Consider the following 17,137-nt stretch of genomic DNA (forward strand, 5'->3'; position numbering starts at 1 on the left):
ACGTAAATATTTTGTTGTTGACTACCTCTGAAATGGACAAACATTGATTATCCTTTCTTAATGAAAGAGATTGAATGCTAAGTTATTGACATGCTAATGTTGAAATTCTAAGTGGCTTGATTACCAATGATTACATATTCTACTATGTTTACCTATCTCAAATTCTCGTAAAAATCAGCGGTGCAGCGTGATTAAGATAATGACAATAAATTTTATTATGTTTGATATTACATGATAAGATCCTATTCATCAATCATCTCAACAATAGAGAAAAAAATGAAAATGAAAGTAATAATCAACAATTGTTGGGAAAAAAATATTTTTATGAAAAATAATATGATTTTTTTTTTCTTAAACTTGGGGATTAAGAATTAAAAATAGTATGAGAATTGTGAAAGACAATATCTTTTTGTTTTTTAGGATTCTAATTTTAGTACAAAGATAAAAAATAAAAAAAAATTATCATTTTTTGTATTATACTCAACCATGCTTAAGGTCCCAACAATTTATAAAATTTGAAAACATTTAAACTTTGATATTTTTCTACTATATATATTTTTTTATCATATTCTTTTACTATATAATTTCTTATATTATAAAAATAAAATTTAGTGTCTTTGAAAATTTGGAGTTCACAATTCAAATAATGAAGGTCTTGTTTAAGTTCAACAAGAAAGTTCACAATTCAAATACAACTCAAACGATCGGTTCAGTTGTAGTTTGTTTGATTGATTATTCTCTTGATCATTTGTCTGACAACTCGTTATCTCATACTTCTTTGTAACGTGTGTGTGAAACGTAAATATTTTGTTGTTGACTACCTCTGAAATGGACAAACATTGATTATCCTTTCTTAATGAAAGAGATTGAATGCTAAGTTATTGACATGCTAATGTTGAAATTCTAAGTGGCTTGATTACCAATGATTACATATTCTACTATGTTTACCTATCTCAAATTCTCGTAAAAATCAGCGGTGCAGCGGAGAGTATACTAAAATAAAAAAAAAGGGATGATAATGAAATAAGAATCAATAGAGATGGAGTAGTTACAGAGGTAGTTGTAGAGAGAATTATATTAAATTATTCATGTTCATGATTTGGGACCAAAATAATTAGGGTCACTAAGATTGTAATAATTTTAAACTTGACTCAACTAGCTTTTAGATTATATATATCCTTCAACCACCCTCTACATAAAATATTTTGACATAACTTTTCTTCCTACCATTTTCACCTATTTGCAATTTTGGTTACTTTTTCTCATATCATCCTTTATAATTATACGAATTTTCATATTCAGGATTAAAATTGTGAAATATGACAATTTAAAATCTAAATTTACAAATTAATAAAAATCTTCTTTAAATTGAATCACGTTATTCAAATTGCTTCCTCCATCTAGTAATTCTATTAAACGTGTTAAGGTGACATGTTAAATGACAAAGTAATTTGTTTGCATGTAAGTCATATTACTACATATATGAAAAATTCTCTAAAATTTTCTAATTCTTAAACAAAGTGCTCACTTAAGTGAAATATTTAATGGTAAATTTCAATTGACACTTTTTATTACAATTTGACACTAGAGTTGACGAAATGTTTTCTTCGATTTTTTGAAATGTTTTCTTCGATTTTTTGAGTGTTGAGAGTTTTAATCACAATTCTTTATCTACAATTGCAATTGCAATTGAACTAATAATGATTCTTTTTTTGGCCACCATTGAGACCACAACTTCAAGCATGATTTCTTGATGTCATGCTTTCATTTGTGAATTGAGTGACACCACCGATGATTTTTCAAATTTACGAATTAGGGAGTATGAATTTAGAAGAAGAATAATGGATAGAGATTTGGGACAAGAAGATATTGTATTTTCAAAAATAGAGATTTTAAATTTTAAAGAAGATAAATAAATATGTTACAAATTTATAGTTGTTAGACGTCAAAAAAATTATGTGACGTGACTTATATGTGAATGAATAATTTTGTTACTTAAAATGATACATCAACACTCAAAACACTTAACATACCTACTTCACAAAATGTAAAATTTAATTGATGTGATTCAATTCTGAAGAAATTTTTTTATAGTTTGTAGATTTGAGATATCAAATTGTCTATTACTCACAAGTTGGAATCTCAATTTAGCAATTTAGTTTTAAATTAGGTTCATAGTAAGATAACATTTAGGCCTTGCTTAAATCATGTTGATCATTTTATTATTTACTACAAAGGACGTAAAAATAAACATAATAATGTATAAAAGAATACAGCCTGAAAAATAAATGGTAATAGTGAGAAATATGACCAACTTGACCTAAACGTTTATGGGCATAAAAAATTACGACCCAAACGTTATGTAACGACACCGTATAGTGTTGGGGGCTTTTATTCTTGTGCGTGTTTGCTGCAATTGCTGGTTTTGTTCTTTCTATCATACGCGACTTTTCTTCTAAATTCTCACAAGGTTCGCTTTTTTCTTCTTCAATCTCTTCATTCTATCGATTGATAAGTTGGTTAAACTCTGTAACATCTTATTATCCCTATGATTGTTTTTTCTTTTAGAATTTTTCGTTGCACATGTACATATTTTTTGGGGTTTTCGTATGTTGCGTTGTTGGTGTATCTCTTTTGACTTGTGATCATGCTAGCTTACAATAATAAACGAATTCTATGTTTTGGATTATATATATTATATGTATATATACCATGTTTCATTGCCAATGCTGAATTTTCAGAATATATCAGTATGCTCTTAATTGTAATTGTTGTGACGGTGTTTGTGTTTGTCATTTTAGGTAACTGGAAATGGGATCAAGACACCGTGTTCACCGAGAGCCTATGAATCCTCGAAGGGGGTATCCACCTGAAGGGCCTTATGCTCGTGGCCCACCGATTCAACAACGGGCGCCTATTCCTCCTCATCCAGCTCTGTTAGAAGAAGAGCTTGAAGTACAGCATGCTGAAATGCGGAGGCTAGTGGCAGATAACAGGAGACTGATTGATGACAGGATGGCGTTGCAGCGAGACCTTGCTGCTGCGAAGGAGGAGCTCCATCGCATGAATCTGGCTATTGGTGACATTCGTGCTGAACATGAGATGCATTCGAGGGAGCTTGTTGACAAAAGCATGAAGTTGGAGTCTGATCTTAGGGGGACTGAGCCGTTGAAGAATGAAGTTATACAACTGCGAGCTGAAGTTAAGAAACTTAGTAATATCAAACAAGATCTTTCTGGAAAGGTTCAGACACTCACACAAGATGTTGCTAGGTTACAGGCTGATAATCAACAAATTCCTTCGTTGAGGAATGAGATTGATGGTTTGCACCAAGAACTGATGCGTGCTAGGTTTGTGGATTGATTGCTAACTGGGTTTCTGTCTTCTTGCTTCAAACCCCTTTGTGATTTATATTTTTGCAATTTTTTTGCTTAAACTGATGATAATTACATTTTTGTTTTCTAGAACAATGGTGGATTATGAAAAGAAGGCAAACATGGAGTTCATGGATCAGAGGCAGTCAATGGAGAAAAACATGGTTTCCATGGCCCGGGAAGTTGAGAAACTTCGTGCGGAGCTTGCTAGCATGGATGGAAGACACTGGGGAGCTGGTATGGCTTGTTTGTTATATTTTCCTTTGCAGAATTTATCATCCTTCAATTGATAACTCCTTATGTATTTATTAGAAATACGAGTTGCGACTGGCGAGAACAATTATAATTGTCCGATCTAATAAAATGACCTGAATAATTGGAAATTCATTTAATAAAGACGTTAAAAACGGAAAAAATGACATTCTTCTAGTAATGCCCTTCATAATTGTCCCGAAAGATGGTTATGGGTGTCAGTAACCGTAATGACATAATACACAAAAATGATGGTTTTTATGCTGCCATACAGATATAGGTAAGGCAAAATTATGTATTGCATACAATTGTTATATCTATCTTTTTATGTTAAAAATTTAAAACAGATAATCTAGATTTTATTTTTATTTTTAATCACCTTAACTCATGTCCCATGCTTTCTCTAACTTGTCTGTGTGATGGATTTGAGGAGGCAATTTTTTTTTATTTCTCTAAGGGAGGTAATTAGTGATGGATGGACTTGAATCCACATCTTCATATTTTTTTACTAGCGTATTGACTATTGAGGGTGGCGGCATCCTATAAGGTGTATATGTAGGGATATGCCAAAAATACAGATACTATAGTATCCTATGATTAGTGTTATTAGATACATATATGTTATAGACACATCATCAGGTTTGGAGTATCTATGCTTCATTGACAGAAGACTGAACTCATTAATCATTTTAGAAAAGTCAGCCTATCCCGTATAATTCTGAGATATTATTCTTGTTCTTTTGTCTCCCTTTTTTCATGTTTGCTTCATTTGTGAAGGGGGGCCTTATGGAACGAAGTTTGGTAGCCCAGAGGGAGGTTTTCCATCTCCATACGCAGATGGATATGGTCTTCACATGGTAAGTGCCTTCTTTAGTATTAAAAGTTTAGAATTCGCATTCAATTTTCCAAGGGTTTCATTTACTTTGCACATGCTTCTGTTTAGGGTGCTGCAGAGAAAGGTCCTCTTTATGGGGTGGGGGCTCCTTCAAGGAAAGCACACGAGAAGCCTCGCACAAACCGTCGTTGAATCCAAGTGATTGATGTTGGTGATGAAGAAAGGCTTGCCATCTCTCTGGCTGTGTTATTGGAGTAGCGGATTCATGTCCTTCTGTGTATGCATGCCATGTTAATGGTCTTTTATTTGCAATTCTGGATATACTGTTAAATTTAGACTGGCATATGTAGGTTTTATTACTTGTGCTTTTCTGTCTTTTACTTGGAGAAAACATTTCTGCAGTATCTTTAACTTAAGAATTTAGTGTGCTGGAATTCTTCAATTTATCTATCTTTCATTGATAATATTTCATGTTTTATATAATTATTGCTGTGATTTTTGTCTGGTTATGGTTGTTATTCTGTTGGTCATGGTCTGGAACTCAGCATTGAAGCCTTGAGGTTTTGTAGCTCCCATGTGTCGAATCATGTGAGCTGAAGTTCAGTATATGATGGGTTTAGCAGTACTAGAAGAATCAACACAGATATTTCATTTCTATTGTTGCTGTCTATGGTCTGGTTAAACAAGTGTTGTCCAATGTGTTCTATGTCAAGGATTGAGAGTGTGATTTTGGAATTAGTCTTATGTAGTGGATAATTGTTACTGTCGAAGGAGTCGTCACATGTAGAGGAATTTGAAGCATAATTTGTGGTGTTACGCTTTCTTATTTTAGAGTATATGTTTCTATTAGGATAGAATGATAGATTGAAGTTTACAATTACATGTACAATTGGATGCTTGTCATACGCCCGAAAAGATACTTGTCATCATGGAAGTGCCTGTACTCACTTTTGGAGTCAACATACATACCTGCAAAAGATGTTTAAGATCGGGAATATTGAAGTATTTTTTGCTCGTTATTTTCTCTGCAAAGTTTTTTGGTAGTTACTGCTGCTGTTTGCTGGCACGGAGGGTGGCTGGTATAAGTGTGTTACCTTTGATTGAAGTGGCATGGTTAATGGCACATTTGCATTGTAAGGTATAACAATGTGGGGACTTGTATTTTGCAATTGAGTTAGTCTTGCATTCAATTATGTTGTTTAGGGTAAATGACAAGTATGACTAATGTGGACCTGGACCGTGTGATACTAAAGATTTATCTCGGTCCACTGTTATGTCTTGCTCTTAAAGGCTTAAAATAGTTTGGTTCGACTCTGGATGCTGTAATTGGTATCTTCTAAACTGAGATTGAAGTCAGTTACAAATTGTTATTGTACATGAGTTATATTTGCCCCAGTGAGATGGCAGTGCTGTAGGTCTTTAATTGCTCTTGCAAACAATTTTTTCTAAACTTGAATAAGGGGGCCATGCTTAAGAAATCAGAAGTCATACAGAACAGTGTTGACAAACACTACTTTCTAAGCAGTGGGATACATAGTAATAACACAGTATTTGGATTATAATCAAACCCACCAGTGGGTTGTCATCATCGTTGCTGCTACATGCAGAATTCCATTACAGAGTGACATGAGATATTTCTTGATGGAGACTCCATTTACTGTACAAATGCAAGCACTGCCAACATCATGTTGAAAAAGCACTGCCATGTTGATATGTCAGTGATAAGTTCTTGAAGTTGATCTAAGAGTATATTCAGGTGCAAGTTCTTGTTGGCAAGTTCCTTTCTTAAAGAAGAGGCTCGCTCTTCCAACTTCTCGATTTCAGCTTCATCCGTAGGGCTATCAGCTGAACCACTGTCAAATGTGTTTACCTTCTGGGAGCTTGGGATTGCAGCGAGAATAGTCCGAAGTCCAGCCGCGGCATTTTTATACCGAAAACGAGCTTCTTCAAGAGCGCCTCCAGCACCGTCATTGGGAGCAGCGCCGTCAGCATGTTGGCTAGAGCTATCAGAATTGGCATCGCCGTTTGAGGAAGGAGCAAGCAATTTATTTGAAGTGGACCAGAAATTGGCTAATCTGAAGATAAATTAGATGTTTAGAGTTATTCTACCAATCTTCCTAACAATAGGATTTAAGGGGGATGTTATGAGTTTTGTACTCTTTTATATCTTCAAAGAGAGAAGTAAAGAAACAGCTGTTTGGACTATGGTGGTATTGGTTTCATACTACCATAAAGTTTCTCATTTTTTATATGGGCTGAGGTGCTGAAATATCATTGGTCAAGGTCCTCTCTGGTTCAAGATTGTCCATATTTTCTCTACAAAGTTTCTAATTCTGTTTGCTGGAAGGTGGCTGCTGCAAGTGTGTCGCCTTTGTTTTGAACTGGCATTTTTGACGGCACATTGCATTGTAAGTTGTAACAATGTTTATGGAATTGTATTTTCTAATTGCAATAATCTGGCATTCTGTGATGTTTGTTGATTGGTGGAAACCACACGTGTGACGGAAGTGGATGGGGTAATATGACTTTAGAAGTCATTTTCCCTGTTTATTAATGCTCTAAAATGCTTGAAGTTATTTAGATAGACTCTGAATGCTTTAGTTTGTAATTGCTTTACTGAGATTGAAGCCACCAATTACAAACTATTATTGTACTTGAGACGCTTCTTTCATGAAAGAGTTATATTTACTCAGCTAGATTGAGGCAATATAGGTCTTCTATTACTCTTACGAACAATTTCTTTTAAGTACACTAGAAATTGAAGGTAGATTAGATGTTAAGAGTCAGCCTACAGATCTGCCTAACAAAATGATTCAAGGTGGATGCCATGATTTTGTACCCTTTTTAAGCTTGAAAGAGAGAAATAGAGAAACAACTGTCTGGTGGTATTGTTATATTGGTTGATGTGCCGAATTACTATTGGTCAAGGTCCCCGGCAATGAAAGGTTGCCTACAAATCTACCTAACCCATTGTAACCTTGAAGAAGAGAATTATAATTAGCTGTCGGGTAGTGTCCAATTCCATCAACACGTTTCTCTATAATTAATTGATTGAGGTGTCTAAAACTCGGCGGTCAAGCTCGTTCATGATATGCAAGATACCCCTATGTTGCTAGTATCCCTGGAATAGCTGCAAAGAAGACCGGGCCCTCAGAGTGTTTGAAGACCAGCCTGTTGATCTGAAGCTCATAGGCAAGTATGTTGCTTCTATTTATCAATGTGAATGATTTAACCATGTAGAACTTGCTATTTACCCTGCTGATTACCATCATGTAAAGTTTAGTATGCTGCTTAATACGAAACTTAATTGTTGTACACCTGAAATAGGATACAAGGTCAGAATTAGTCATCTTTAGATTTAGTTACTAGCGAACCAGAAATTTCAGCGTATTGGTCAGGGTTTTAAAATCTTAATTCAACTTTGAGTAGTAGTATAGTGTTGCCATCAATGCATCCAGTTAAGAATCTCAAAATCTAAGATCTTTCTAAAGCCAAAATGATCTGATGGATACTTGGAGCTGTCTGAAGTTGTAGGGTGAAATAAATTCCATATTTATTGTTCTTATAGGTCTCAGTTGTTACTGGGATTCTATTATGAGCAAAGGAAAATTAAAATCTTGATTTGTATACGTAACAAATCATGTCAGGAATCAAATCATCTTATATTGTTAATTGCCTCGGGTTCAGGACCACTTAGTTAACTTGGATGAATTTGTACCTAAAGTCAAGTGCGTGTGTCCTATAAGTTGAGGTTGTATCCAGTGCTGGGTTTAAGCAGTATGCTTGTTATAGCTGCTTTTCTCTACAAGGGATTTGCATGTTGCAGAATTTGGAATTGTGAAGACTTCCTTGTTGAAGGGCATTAAAAGCTGGGGGCTAGTTTATTTAGGCAATGATCTCGTTATTAGTTATTACTTCCGACTTGAACATGCATTTTATGACATGGAATCAGCAGTTTCTTGGAGTAAACTTGATTATAGGGGAACAGATGAACCACCGGTTTCCCTATTAAGGTAGAGAGGTATTGGGATACCTATAATGATAACCTGCTTTCCATCTAGATTGGAAAGTACCAGTATTCATTTCTTTTTAACAAGTACTTAAGTAATTAATCTTTTGAGATTACTGTTGTACTTTATCAGGGTGGTGTATGCTAGCAGTCTGGTAATCAGTCTGCTTAACTTGTGCTCATTTTTTGAAGATTTGTTCATTGTCATAAAATTGTCATTTAATTTTGTTTTGATACTGATATATCTATATATTTTGGCTTTAAGAAATATGCTCTTTCACTTGTCTTTTATGATGGTTGTTCATAGATATATTTCCCGCTGAACTTTATCTGTATATTCAAGCAACTTACCATTTATTTCCTCCTAATCTTGTGTTTATTATGATTGCAGATGGAAAGCTGGAAACCTTGTTTGGGACTGAATAGTAAGGATAAATCCCCACAAACAGCTTTTGACCATAACACCGTGAGATTTTGCGGAACACCAGGATGTTTTATTATTTTAAAATGCAAAATTGGATGAAGGTTACTGTGGTAAGAAGGAAGGTAGGTCACTGTTGGTTGAAGGATGTATTTTAGCCTGCTTTGATGGATCTAGATAACACATTAGCCTGCTTTTGTTCTTTTTTATCGGGTAGTTGTGACATTGGAAATAATTTTTTTAAAAGGTATTCCCTCTGGCCTTATATATTGAGTCAACAAAAGTTGGATGTTTTTGATCCATCAAATACTCCAACTTTATTTGACTCACTTTCACTTATGTTGAATACCAGAGGGAGTATCATGGATTGTTTGAAAAATGCAAACATAAAAAGTTTTAGTTTGCTAGATGGATCGCTGACTCCTTGTTTCAGATGTTTCCTTACTTTGTTTGTGAAATAAAGGACGCCTCACTAAGATATGTTGAATTTTTGTTTAAGTACAGGCAAACTACACAAGACCCTGGATAGTCATGTTTTGTTGATTTGTGTTTCCCTACTTGGTACCTACACATATGGTTTTATAGTGGTTGATCAAAGAGTTTCTCAACAGTTTAGACGTTATTTACTAGCATACTTAAGGGTGATTAATTTTTATGCTGATGGTTTAGTTGGGCTTGGTCATGCTTCTCCTGGTTTCCAATTTTTTGATTTTCTTCCCCGCATATTTATTCCCCCTTTGTTTGCCTTTAGTTGATTTTTTTTGAAAGAAAGGTTCAGTTGATTTTCTTGAGTTGCTTTTGATTATGTCATGGTTTAGATGCATTTAACTTTTGACTAGATGCCAAAGTGTGTAGGAAATGTAAACTACTGATAGAGCCCATTTGGATGAGAGTTCGATTAATAAATTTTAACCATTTAATCATACATAGTTAGTCAAATTTAGGAGTTCCTTCTTTTTTACAGGAATTTAGGAGTTCCTTCTTTTTTACAGGAATTTAGGAGTTCTTAAGTGTCACACAACTATTCAATAAAGTCATGACTTTTGTTTTAATCTCAATTATTATTTGTGGTTAGATTCAATGCTTAGGATTTGCATTTGCCGCACACATAAATGACACTCAAATAGAGCTGACTAATTAAAACATTTTTACCACAAATTTTTAAAACTTCTTCAATCAATGTAAAGGACTTCATAAATTTAGTGGCAAGCACAATGTTGCTAATACTGTCTCCTTCCTTAAATATAAACTCTTCAGATTTTTTTTTTCTTTTTATAAGATTATAAATTTTCAACTCCGTTAATTTTTTCATTATTAATACGACTAATTAATTAATAATAAATATTATAATGAAAACATTAATTATTTTTCTCTCTTGAGGATAAAATTTTAAAACTAATGTTAATTGGCAGCATATTTAATACTATCGTTTTATTTTATTTTTGGTTAATAAGTTTTTTGTCTTTATAAAGTTTTAATTTTTTTTTTAGTTTGTATAACAAAAAACTTTATTTTAGTCTCTACAAAATTGTCAGTAGTTTTAGTTTCTGTCGAGCAACAACACTAAAAAAGTAAAATTTCCTCTACAAGTAATGAACTCAAAAGTTGATTATTATATTTGTATTTTTAAGAATTTTTATGTTGAAAAATAATTTTTTTAAAATTCATATTTAATTCATCTCAACTTAAAAATATTTATATTTGTTCAGATGAACTTTTAATAATGATTGAAACATGTTTTCAAAAAAGATTCAAAATTTTAGAAATTTAAGTATATTTTGTTTCAGCAAAAAGTAAAATAGTTTATAGAGTAATTCTGTAAGAATTAAAATGTGATTTTTTATTAAAATTCAAAATGGAATTTTAAAATTTTAATAGAATTAAAAATTTGTTTAACTCTTTTGTACAAGAATTTTCTTTATTTTTGTAATTTGTTCATTGAAATCTTATATTTAGCGTTTATAAAATGCTTTGACTTCGGTCAGTGATATTGAATAAATCTTTTGGTGGTCATTTATCTCTACGTAGCTACTGATCAACGGTGGATAAATTATTCAAATAAAAAATTAAATGGATGCAATAATTGATGGAGATAATCGCTTACCTTGAGAAATCTCAAAACACGTGATACAATAATTTACTCCGTTTATTGTTTTATACCTTATCCAAAATTCGATACATTATTTACATTCTTTCTTTAATGCTTTCTTTGGTGGAAGACCAATGATTTTTTTTCCAAATTCATTTTTTCATTTCAATTTCTTTTACCACTGTTGCTCATCTATAGAATGATAAGCCACTAGTTGTTTTCATGTTTGTTTTCCCTAGTAATGAAACTCCAATTCCATTAATATTATTAGAAGAAATAAAAGTCCAAAATAGTTGTGTGAATAATTGTTTTTGGTTTGAGCTTGATAATAAACAGTAACAACATTTGTCAAAAGAATGGCTAATACTTTCTTTGGTTTGTACATATTTCAATTCTATGGCTAAGTCGTAATGATAGGTGGTAATAATTTTGATCTTCTTCCCTTCACTAGAGATTTTGTATCAGGAAAATGATCCTCACCATTAGTTAGGTCCTCAACAGATCCATCTTGTGTTACTATCACAGGATAAGTTACAAGGTGCACACCTTCCATGTCCACTATTTCTTTACTACTGTAAATTTTCCACATTTTGTCTCCTATTGAGCACACTCTCTGCACACATTCCAAACTTTCTGGCTCTAGGAACAACTTCTCAGCACTACCAGTGTGCTCATACCATAGTGACATTCTGTATGCATGAATATCACCTTGACTCATGCAGTGATCAACTCCATCTTGAGACTGGTAGCCTCCTATTGCAATCTCGGTGTCCCTTTGTCCGTCCATCGATCTTTGGTTCACATTTGCTGATCCTATTAATATGTATAGGTCGTCCACTGACAGCAGGCGTGAAAGAAAAAAAAAAAACAAGCAGAAAAGAACAATTTAGTTAACCAAAATAATGAATGATGTTTACTTATCTCTATAAAGTGTAAGTTTTTTTGGAAATATTGAATAGCTAAAAGTAACATATATGGTGACATAAGTTTTTTGTTGTTGTTTTTGTTTTTTTAGATAGACAAATGTTATTATGTTAAATTAGTTGATTAGTTAGTTTCTACGGTTTGAACCATTGACCTTTTGATTAGTACTCCTTTAGTGTCCAAACCGAGTTGCTTGCTTGGGACACATCATGAGTTGTTGAACATATATTTATGATTTAATCATACCTATCATGAGCTTGGAGTGAACATAAACCATAAATCTTCTATTTTTCTGTGCATTCCAATATTGAGTTTCAATATGAGGAGAATGTGGAGGATGATACTCTTCATTTTCCTTTTTTTCCCTATTTGCAAGGCAAAAGAAATTCAAGTAGTCTCTTGGATGTTCTGGTTCTCCACTTTCTATTATTGCTTCTCCGATCAACTTATACATCATTGTCATTGTTTCTCTAGTCCAATGTAGTATATCTTGAACTGGTTCACTTTCAGGTACTCCTTCTGGCCACATTGGTATGACTATGTACACTGCAAACCTTTCTCTTGCTTTAATCTTGCTGACCACCTTGAGTGCAATCTCAATAGGTATCAAATTTCTGCAGCCACTGTTGTTATCTTTCTGCCACAAATGACACCCTCCAATGAAATACTGGTTTTCAATGTACACAAACCTATCAGCTCGTCTAATTGCTTCGACATAAGCTTCATGAATGCTACTCTCAACAGTTAGCTTTCTAAACAGTTGGCTAGCTGAGACATGGTCAATCGACCGATATACTTGTACTTTCCAATTCCTTTCGGTGGAAGGATTTGTTGAGCAAATAGGAATGAGATTTTCTAAGGTGTTTGCAGGGACAAGAAGAGATGAGTCACATTGTTTTGTCCATCTTTGTTCAAAATTGGTTAAAACATCCCAAGCAACCTTGCCGGTAACACAAGCATGAGCATCATGCCATGGCACTCTAGGACCTCCTTTGTTGAGGCTAGCTCCTGCAATATTTGTTTGGTAGAAATCATGGTAATGTGATTCCTCAGTAAGTGTTTGAAACAATGAATGTTTCTCGGTATCGTATCGACCATCACACACATCTAAACCACCTAAAAAGCTCATAATTTCTCTGTCATTGACAGAGTTAGGAGTTTTGCTGTCCACAGTCACTGTCTTCTGATGATGAGCAAATATTGTTGGGAATTTGTGATGTAATCTTGGACACTTTCTGCATACTACTTTTGTGTGTTTGAAGTAAGCAAAAGCATCCTCATCATGTGTGTTCATTACACCTTTGTTCTTGATAAAAGGCAATGATGTTTCATCATCCCAAATCATAATTCTCACAGCTACTCCTTCTTCTGCTTTCTTCTTCAATAGCTCACCCAACTTTGTTTCTCTAGCATGTGGGATTTCTGTTTGAGGATCTCTAACCTGCACAACGACCATATTACTTAGCTTCTCAAAAGTGTATATCAACCTATGAAACACTTACTCTGACACTTGACCCGACACAAACATGTCAGACATTGCTAATTGAAAAAACGTAAGACACTGACACCAATTCATACACATTTATTATTGAGTTTTTGAACACGTGGCACACCATGATGCGAGTGCCGTACAAGTGTCAGACACAGAGACATGCATAATCGCAAGAGTGTCGGTGCTTCATAGATTTTTAATAATAGTAGAATATGAAATGAAATTATATATATGTACCAGAACCATGTTAGGATTGAAAGACCAGCCTGCAATATATACTAAATATTTTGCACCCTCAATAGCTTTATAAACATCTTCCCATAGCTTTGTTGGAACTCCACATATATCAAAAGGAGGTTGGAAAGTAGATGAGTGGTGAGCATCATGGTAGAGCTTAACATGACAATTAGACCTTTGTGGGAATGTAGCATCCCTCATCCCGTGAAACTCCTCACTACTAAGTACTTTTGACCAACTTGGTTCTGAATTTGCTGGCTTGAACCATAACATAAACCTTAATTTTAGTTCCGGAATTTGTTTACCATTTTCCATGAGGAGAGGGAAGAATCCATTGATCAAACTCTCTTCTTTCAACTGTTGTGCCTTGATGTGGAGTTTTCCTAATATGGAACATGATGTTTTCAGTGTAATGGTGATAGCTGAATCAGCTAGATGAGCACAATGAATCTGAAATGTTTGGTTCCAAACACGTTCACTTTCTTGTGTTGTTTTTGCCACCTTCTTGTTGTCTATCTTGATGGTCACATAAGCAGGCTTTCCATTAATAAATAAACACTGAAAAATGAGAAAAATTGAATGATTTTGAGCTTACCATAAAAAAAAACTGCAGAATTTCGCATAATTGAACATGTAGTCAGTCAGTAGGCGGTCCAATAAAATTGGAAAGAAAAAAAATTAATTTGTCTATGAACAAAATTATTTTTAATTTTTAACTTCTAAATTTAATAAAAGTATCGTATTTTTATTTTTTTAGTCTCTCACGATCATCGATCTCTTTTTGTTAGAGAGATTGATGACCACTGACAAACTAAAAACACAATTTTTGCAAAATGAATAACTATAAACGAATAAATATTTTATAAAGAGAAGGGTCAAATTTTGTCAACATTACAAAGATCATAATATATTTAATTCTATAGTTCATACATTGAATGGAAATGAAGGGGAGTAAGGAGTTGCATTGAAGATGGTAGCTTCAATTGTTCCATGGATGAGCTCAGGCTTTTTGTCCATTGCAATATCCTTCAAATGTTTCACAAGGAGAAAATGAGAGAGAAAAATACTACCAACTTGCTTTAACCTTTGTAAGGGATCCTACTAGTATGTCACCAACATTACCAATGTCATATTTCATATATAAAAGGTTGTGAGGTTGGTGTTTCAGTTATAGAAGCAAAGGGAATCTTGGAATGCAATTGAACTGTTGGAAGTAAGTTTGGGAAAACTTGTAGAATTAAGCACTTCAAGATATAGTCACACAATCTAAACCTTCAAGGCTATCCCATTAACAAGTTTCCTCTTGAAGCACAAGTTTCTTAAACCCAAATCACATGTTTCCATGCTCTGCTCATTAAGATAAATATTATGAATGTCAACAAGAAACAGCTACATGTTGCTGTCGTTTATAAGTTCAATTCTTCAATGTTTCAAAGACTGTTTTTACTTATCCTTTTCAACTCTGTTATATATTTTTACCTTTATTTCATTCGATTAAATAATTTATTTGAAGTGAATTTTGTTGATTGACAAGAGCTGCTTATTTTGTATTGTCTTTATTTGTTTATTTTTCGAAATACCTATGTAATGTTGTAATATACAATTTACATTCAAGTATTTTTATATGTCTCCGTAATTCCATTATATTTTTTACAAATATTTATTTGTATTTCTTTCTATCTTTTTCTCTTTTTGGAATTTAGATATAATTGATAAGTTGAAGAATATTTGGTTGAATTTAAATGTATGTACTATATGTTTTAATCTTATGGATATCATAAATATTCTTGCTAATCCATGTTCAGTGTTTTGGTAAATTATCATTAAAATATTTTTATCTTTTACTTCATGGATTGCATGTAATTATATTTTGCATGATATTGAAAGTTTTTAACTCTGTTATTCGAATCATAATTTTTTTAGAGGTAGATGATGTGTATATGGCATATAAACAGCACTTTTTTATATACTATTTTATACAAATAAGTTGTTATTATGTACTCTAAATATATTCATGTATGCATTCGTCCTAATATACGTATCGAATAAAACTTTGCATGTCTTAGTACATCTAAAAAAGTAGAAATTTGGAGAAAGATTTTGAATAATCTATTTTAAAGTGCTACATAATATGCAGAGTATAATATTATATTTCTTCTTTATACATTTTTAATGTTTGTATTAATAAAAAAAATAGTTTGATGTTTGCTTTTAAATTATTTTTTTAAAATGATGTTTGTTTTTAAATTATAATATTGCATATATAATTATCAATTTAAAGTTATTTTATAAGGACAATTAACTACATATCTAACTTTCTAATTAAATTTAAAAAATCAAAAGAAAATATTTACCTCATGAAAACCCGAATTCATACTCTAATGACTTTAACGAAAGTCAAACGAAAGAAACCAAAGCCAAAAACTTTTCAACTTAAAAACGAGGTCGACGACTTATAGTTTAAGTGTCTCGCTCTGCCTTTTAGGAAAATTTTAGAGTGCACCACCTTGATAGGTGGTCTATTATGGACCAAAGATTAAAAGTCAATGTAAACTCTATTGACAATTGTAGATATTATTCAAAAGTATAGGATAATGTATTTTTTCATTTTTACGTTTGAAATTATGTCGGTTTAACGAGTTTTTTAAAGGATAAATTTGTTTTCTTTTAGTTTTATTGAATTGATATAGATTGAGTCATTTTTTTAATCATAAAATTTAATAGAACATTTAACTTATTCTTTTGAAGATCATCATTAATATTTCAGACGACTTTTAAACATAAATTCATGGTAAACTACTTATAAAACTGGAAAGATGAGGAAATACGTTAACTTATACTTTTGTAGTGTCTACAATAGTCGATAAAATTTATGAATCTTTTAATCATTGGTCCACAATAGATCAAAAAAATTCTTTTTTATAGAATAAATATTTGGTTGGTCGTAACATAATTGTCAAATCGAACTACCTGACCCCCGTCAATTAACTCATTTGAATAGTAATTTTTTGAATTTGACTAAAAAGTTCGGATTAAATATGAGCTATTAATTTATTGCTTGAGTCCGACCTTATACAAATCACAGACTTTTATATTTATAATTAAATTTATTTTGATAAAAAAAATTAAATAGGACAAAACAAAATTTAATTAGCTAACTTTTCATCATTTTAATTTTCAATTAACTAAATTTATATCAAAACAAAAATATACCAAAACTAAGTACATGTTCTAATTCTTACAATTAAATTTCAAATTGTGATACGAAAAATTTAGAGTTTATACGTAAAAGTAAAAAAATAAAAAATAAGATTCAATAAATAATAAAAGATTACTATTCAGCTATTAATATCAAAGATTTAATTGTTTTTTTTAAAAGTATTTAATACATCAAAGTATATATAGTTAAATAAAGAATAAAGCTTCATAAATATTTAATTGTCAACAACAAAATAAACTTCAATAAATAAAATTAGCATGTATATATATATATATATATATATA

General features: G+C 32.3%; 2 protein-coding genes across 3 annotated transcripts; one reads left to right on the plus strand and one right to left on the minus strand.

Annotated features, from left to right (window-relative positions):
* The first annotated feature begins 2,313 nt into the window (after positions 1–2,313).
* On the plus strand, positions 2,314–9,378 carry LOC101507119 (protein FLX-like 3). Of its 2 annotated transcripts, XR_189297.4 has the most exons (6): positions 2,314–2,470; positions 2,802–3,350; positions 3,466–3,611; positions 4,404–4,483; positions 4,570–4,738; positions 8,862–9,378. XR_189297.4 is itself a non-coding variant. In XM_004486762.4 (5 exons), the coding sequence occupies exons 2-5, from the start codon at positions 2,812–2,814 to the stop codon at positions 4,651–4,653; spliced, it is 849 nt and encodes a 282-aa protein (XP_004486819.1). In that variant the 5' UTR covers positions 2,314–2,470; positions 2,802–2,811; the 3' UTR covers positions 4,654–4,927. The 2 variants fall into 2 exon arrangements, 1 of the variants encoding a protein (XP_004486819.1); XM_004486762.4 differs by lacking the exon at positions 8,862–9,378 and having other exon boundaries at positions 4,570–4,927.
* A 1,623-nt stretch (positions 9,379–11,001) lies between these two features.
* LOC101506781 (phospholipase D alpha 4) lies at positions 11,002–15,043 on the minus strand. The gene is made up of 4 exons (XM_004486761.4): positions 14,564–15,043; positions 13,634–14,191; positions 12,151–13,345; positions 11,002–11,817 (listed from the first exon to the last, which is right to left on the minus strand). The coding sequence occupies exons 1-4, from the start codon at positions 14,648–14,650 to the stop codon at positions 11,381–11,383; spliced, it is 2,277 nt and encodes a 758-aa protein (XP_004486818.1). The 5' UTR covers positions 14,651–15,043; the 3' UTR covers positions 11,002–11,380.
* Between the last annotated feature and the right edge of the window lie 2,094 nt (positions 15,044–17,137).

The sequence above is a fragment of the Cicer arietinum genome, chromosome 1 (genome assembly GCF_000331145.2).
Source record: "Cicer arietinum cultivar CDC Frontier isolate Library 1 chromosome 1, Cicar.CDCFrontier_v2.0, whole genome shotgun sequence".
Classification (NCBI taxonomy): Eukaryota; Viridiplantae; Streptophyta; class Magnoliopsida; order Fabales; family Fabaceae; genus Cicer; species Cicer arietinum.

Coding starts and splice junctions, on each gene's coding strand:
- LOC101506781 (XM_004486761.4), bottom strand. CDS start 14,650: ATGGACAAAAAGCCTGAGCTCATCCATGGAACAATTGAAGCTACCATC. Junction 14,192..14,563: donor CCCCTTCATTTCCATTCAAT/GTATGAACTATA, acceptor CTCATTTTTCAG/TGTTTATTTATTAATGGAAA. Junction 11,818..12,150: donor TCACTCCAAGCTCATGATAG/GTATGATTAAAT, acceptor GCCTGCTGTCAG/TGGACGACCTATACATATTA.
- LOC101507119 (XM_004486762.4), top strand. CDS start 2,812: ATGGGATCAAGACACCGTGTTCACCGAGAGCCTATGAATCCTCGAAGG. Junction 3,612..4,403: donor TGGAAGACACTGGGGAGCTG/GTATGGCTTGTT, acceptor TCATTTGTGAAG/GGGGGCCTTATGGAACGAAG. Junction 4,484..4,569: donor ATGGATATGGTCTTCACATG/GTAAGTGCCTTC, acceptor GCTTCTGTTTAG/GGTGCTGCAGAGAAAGGTCC.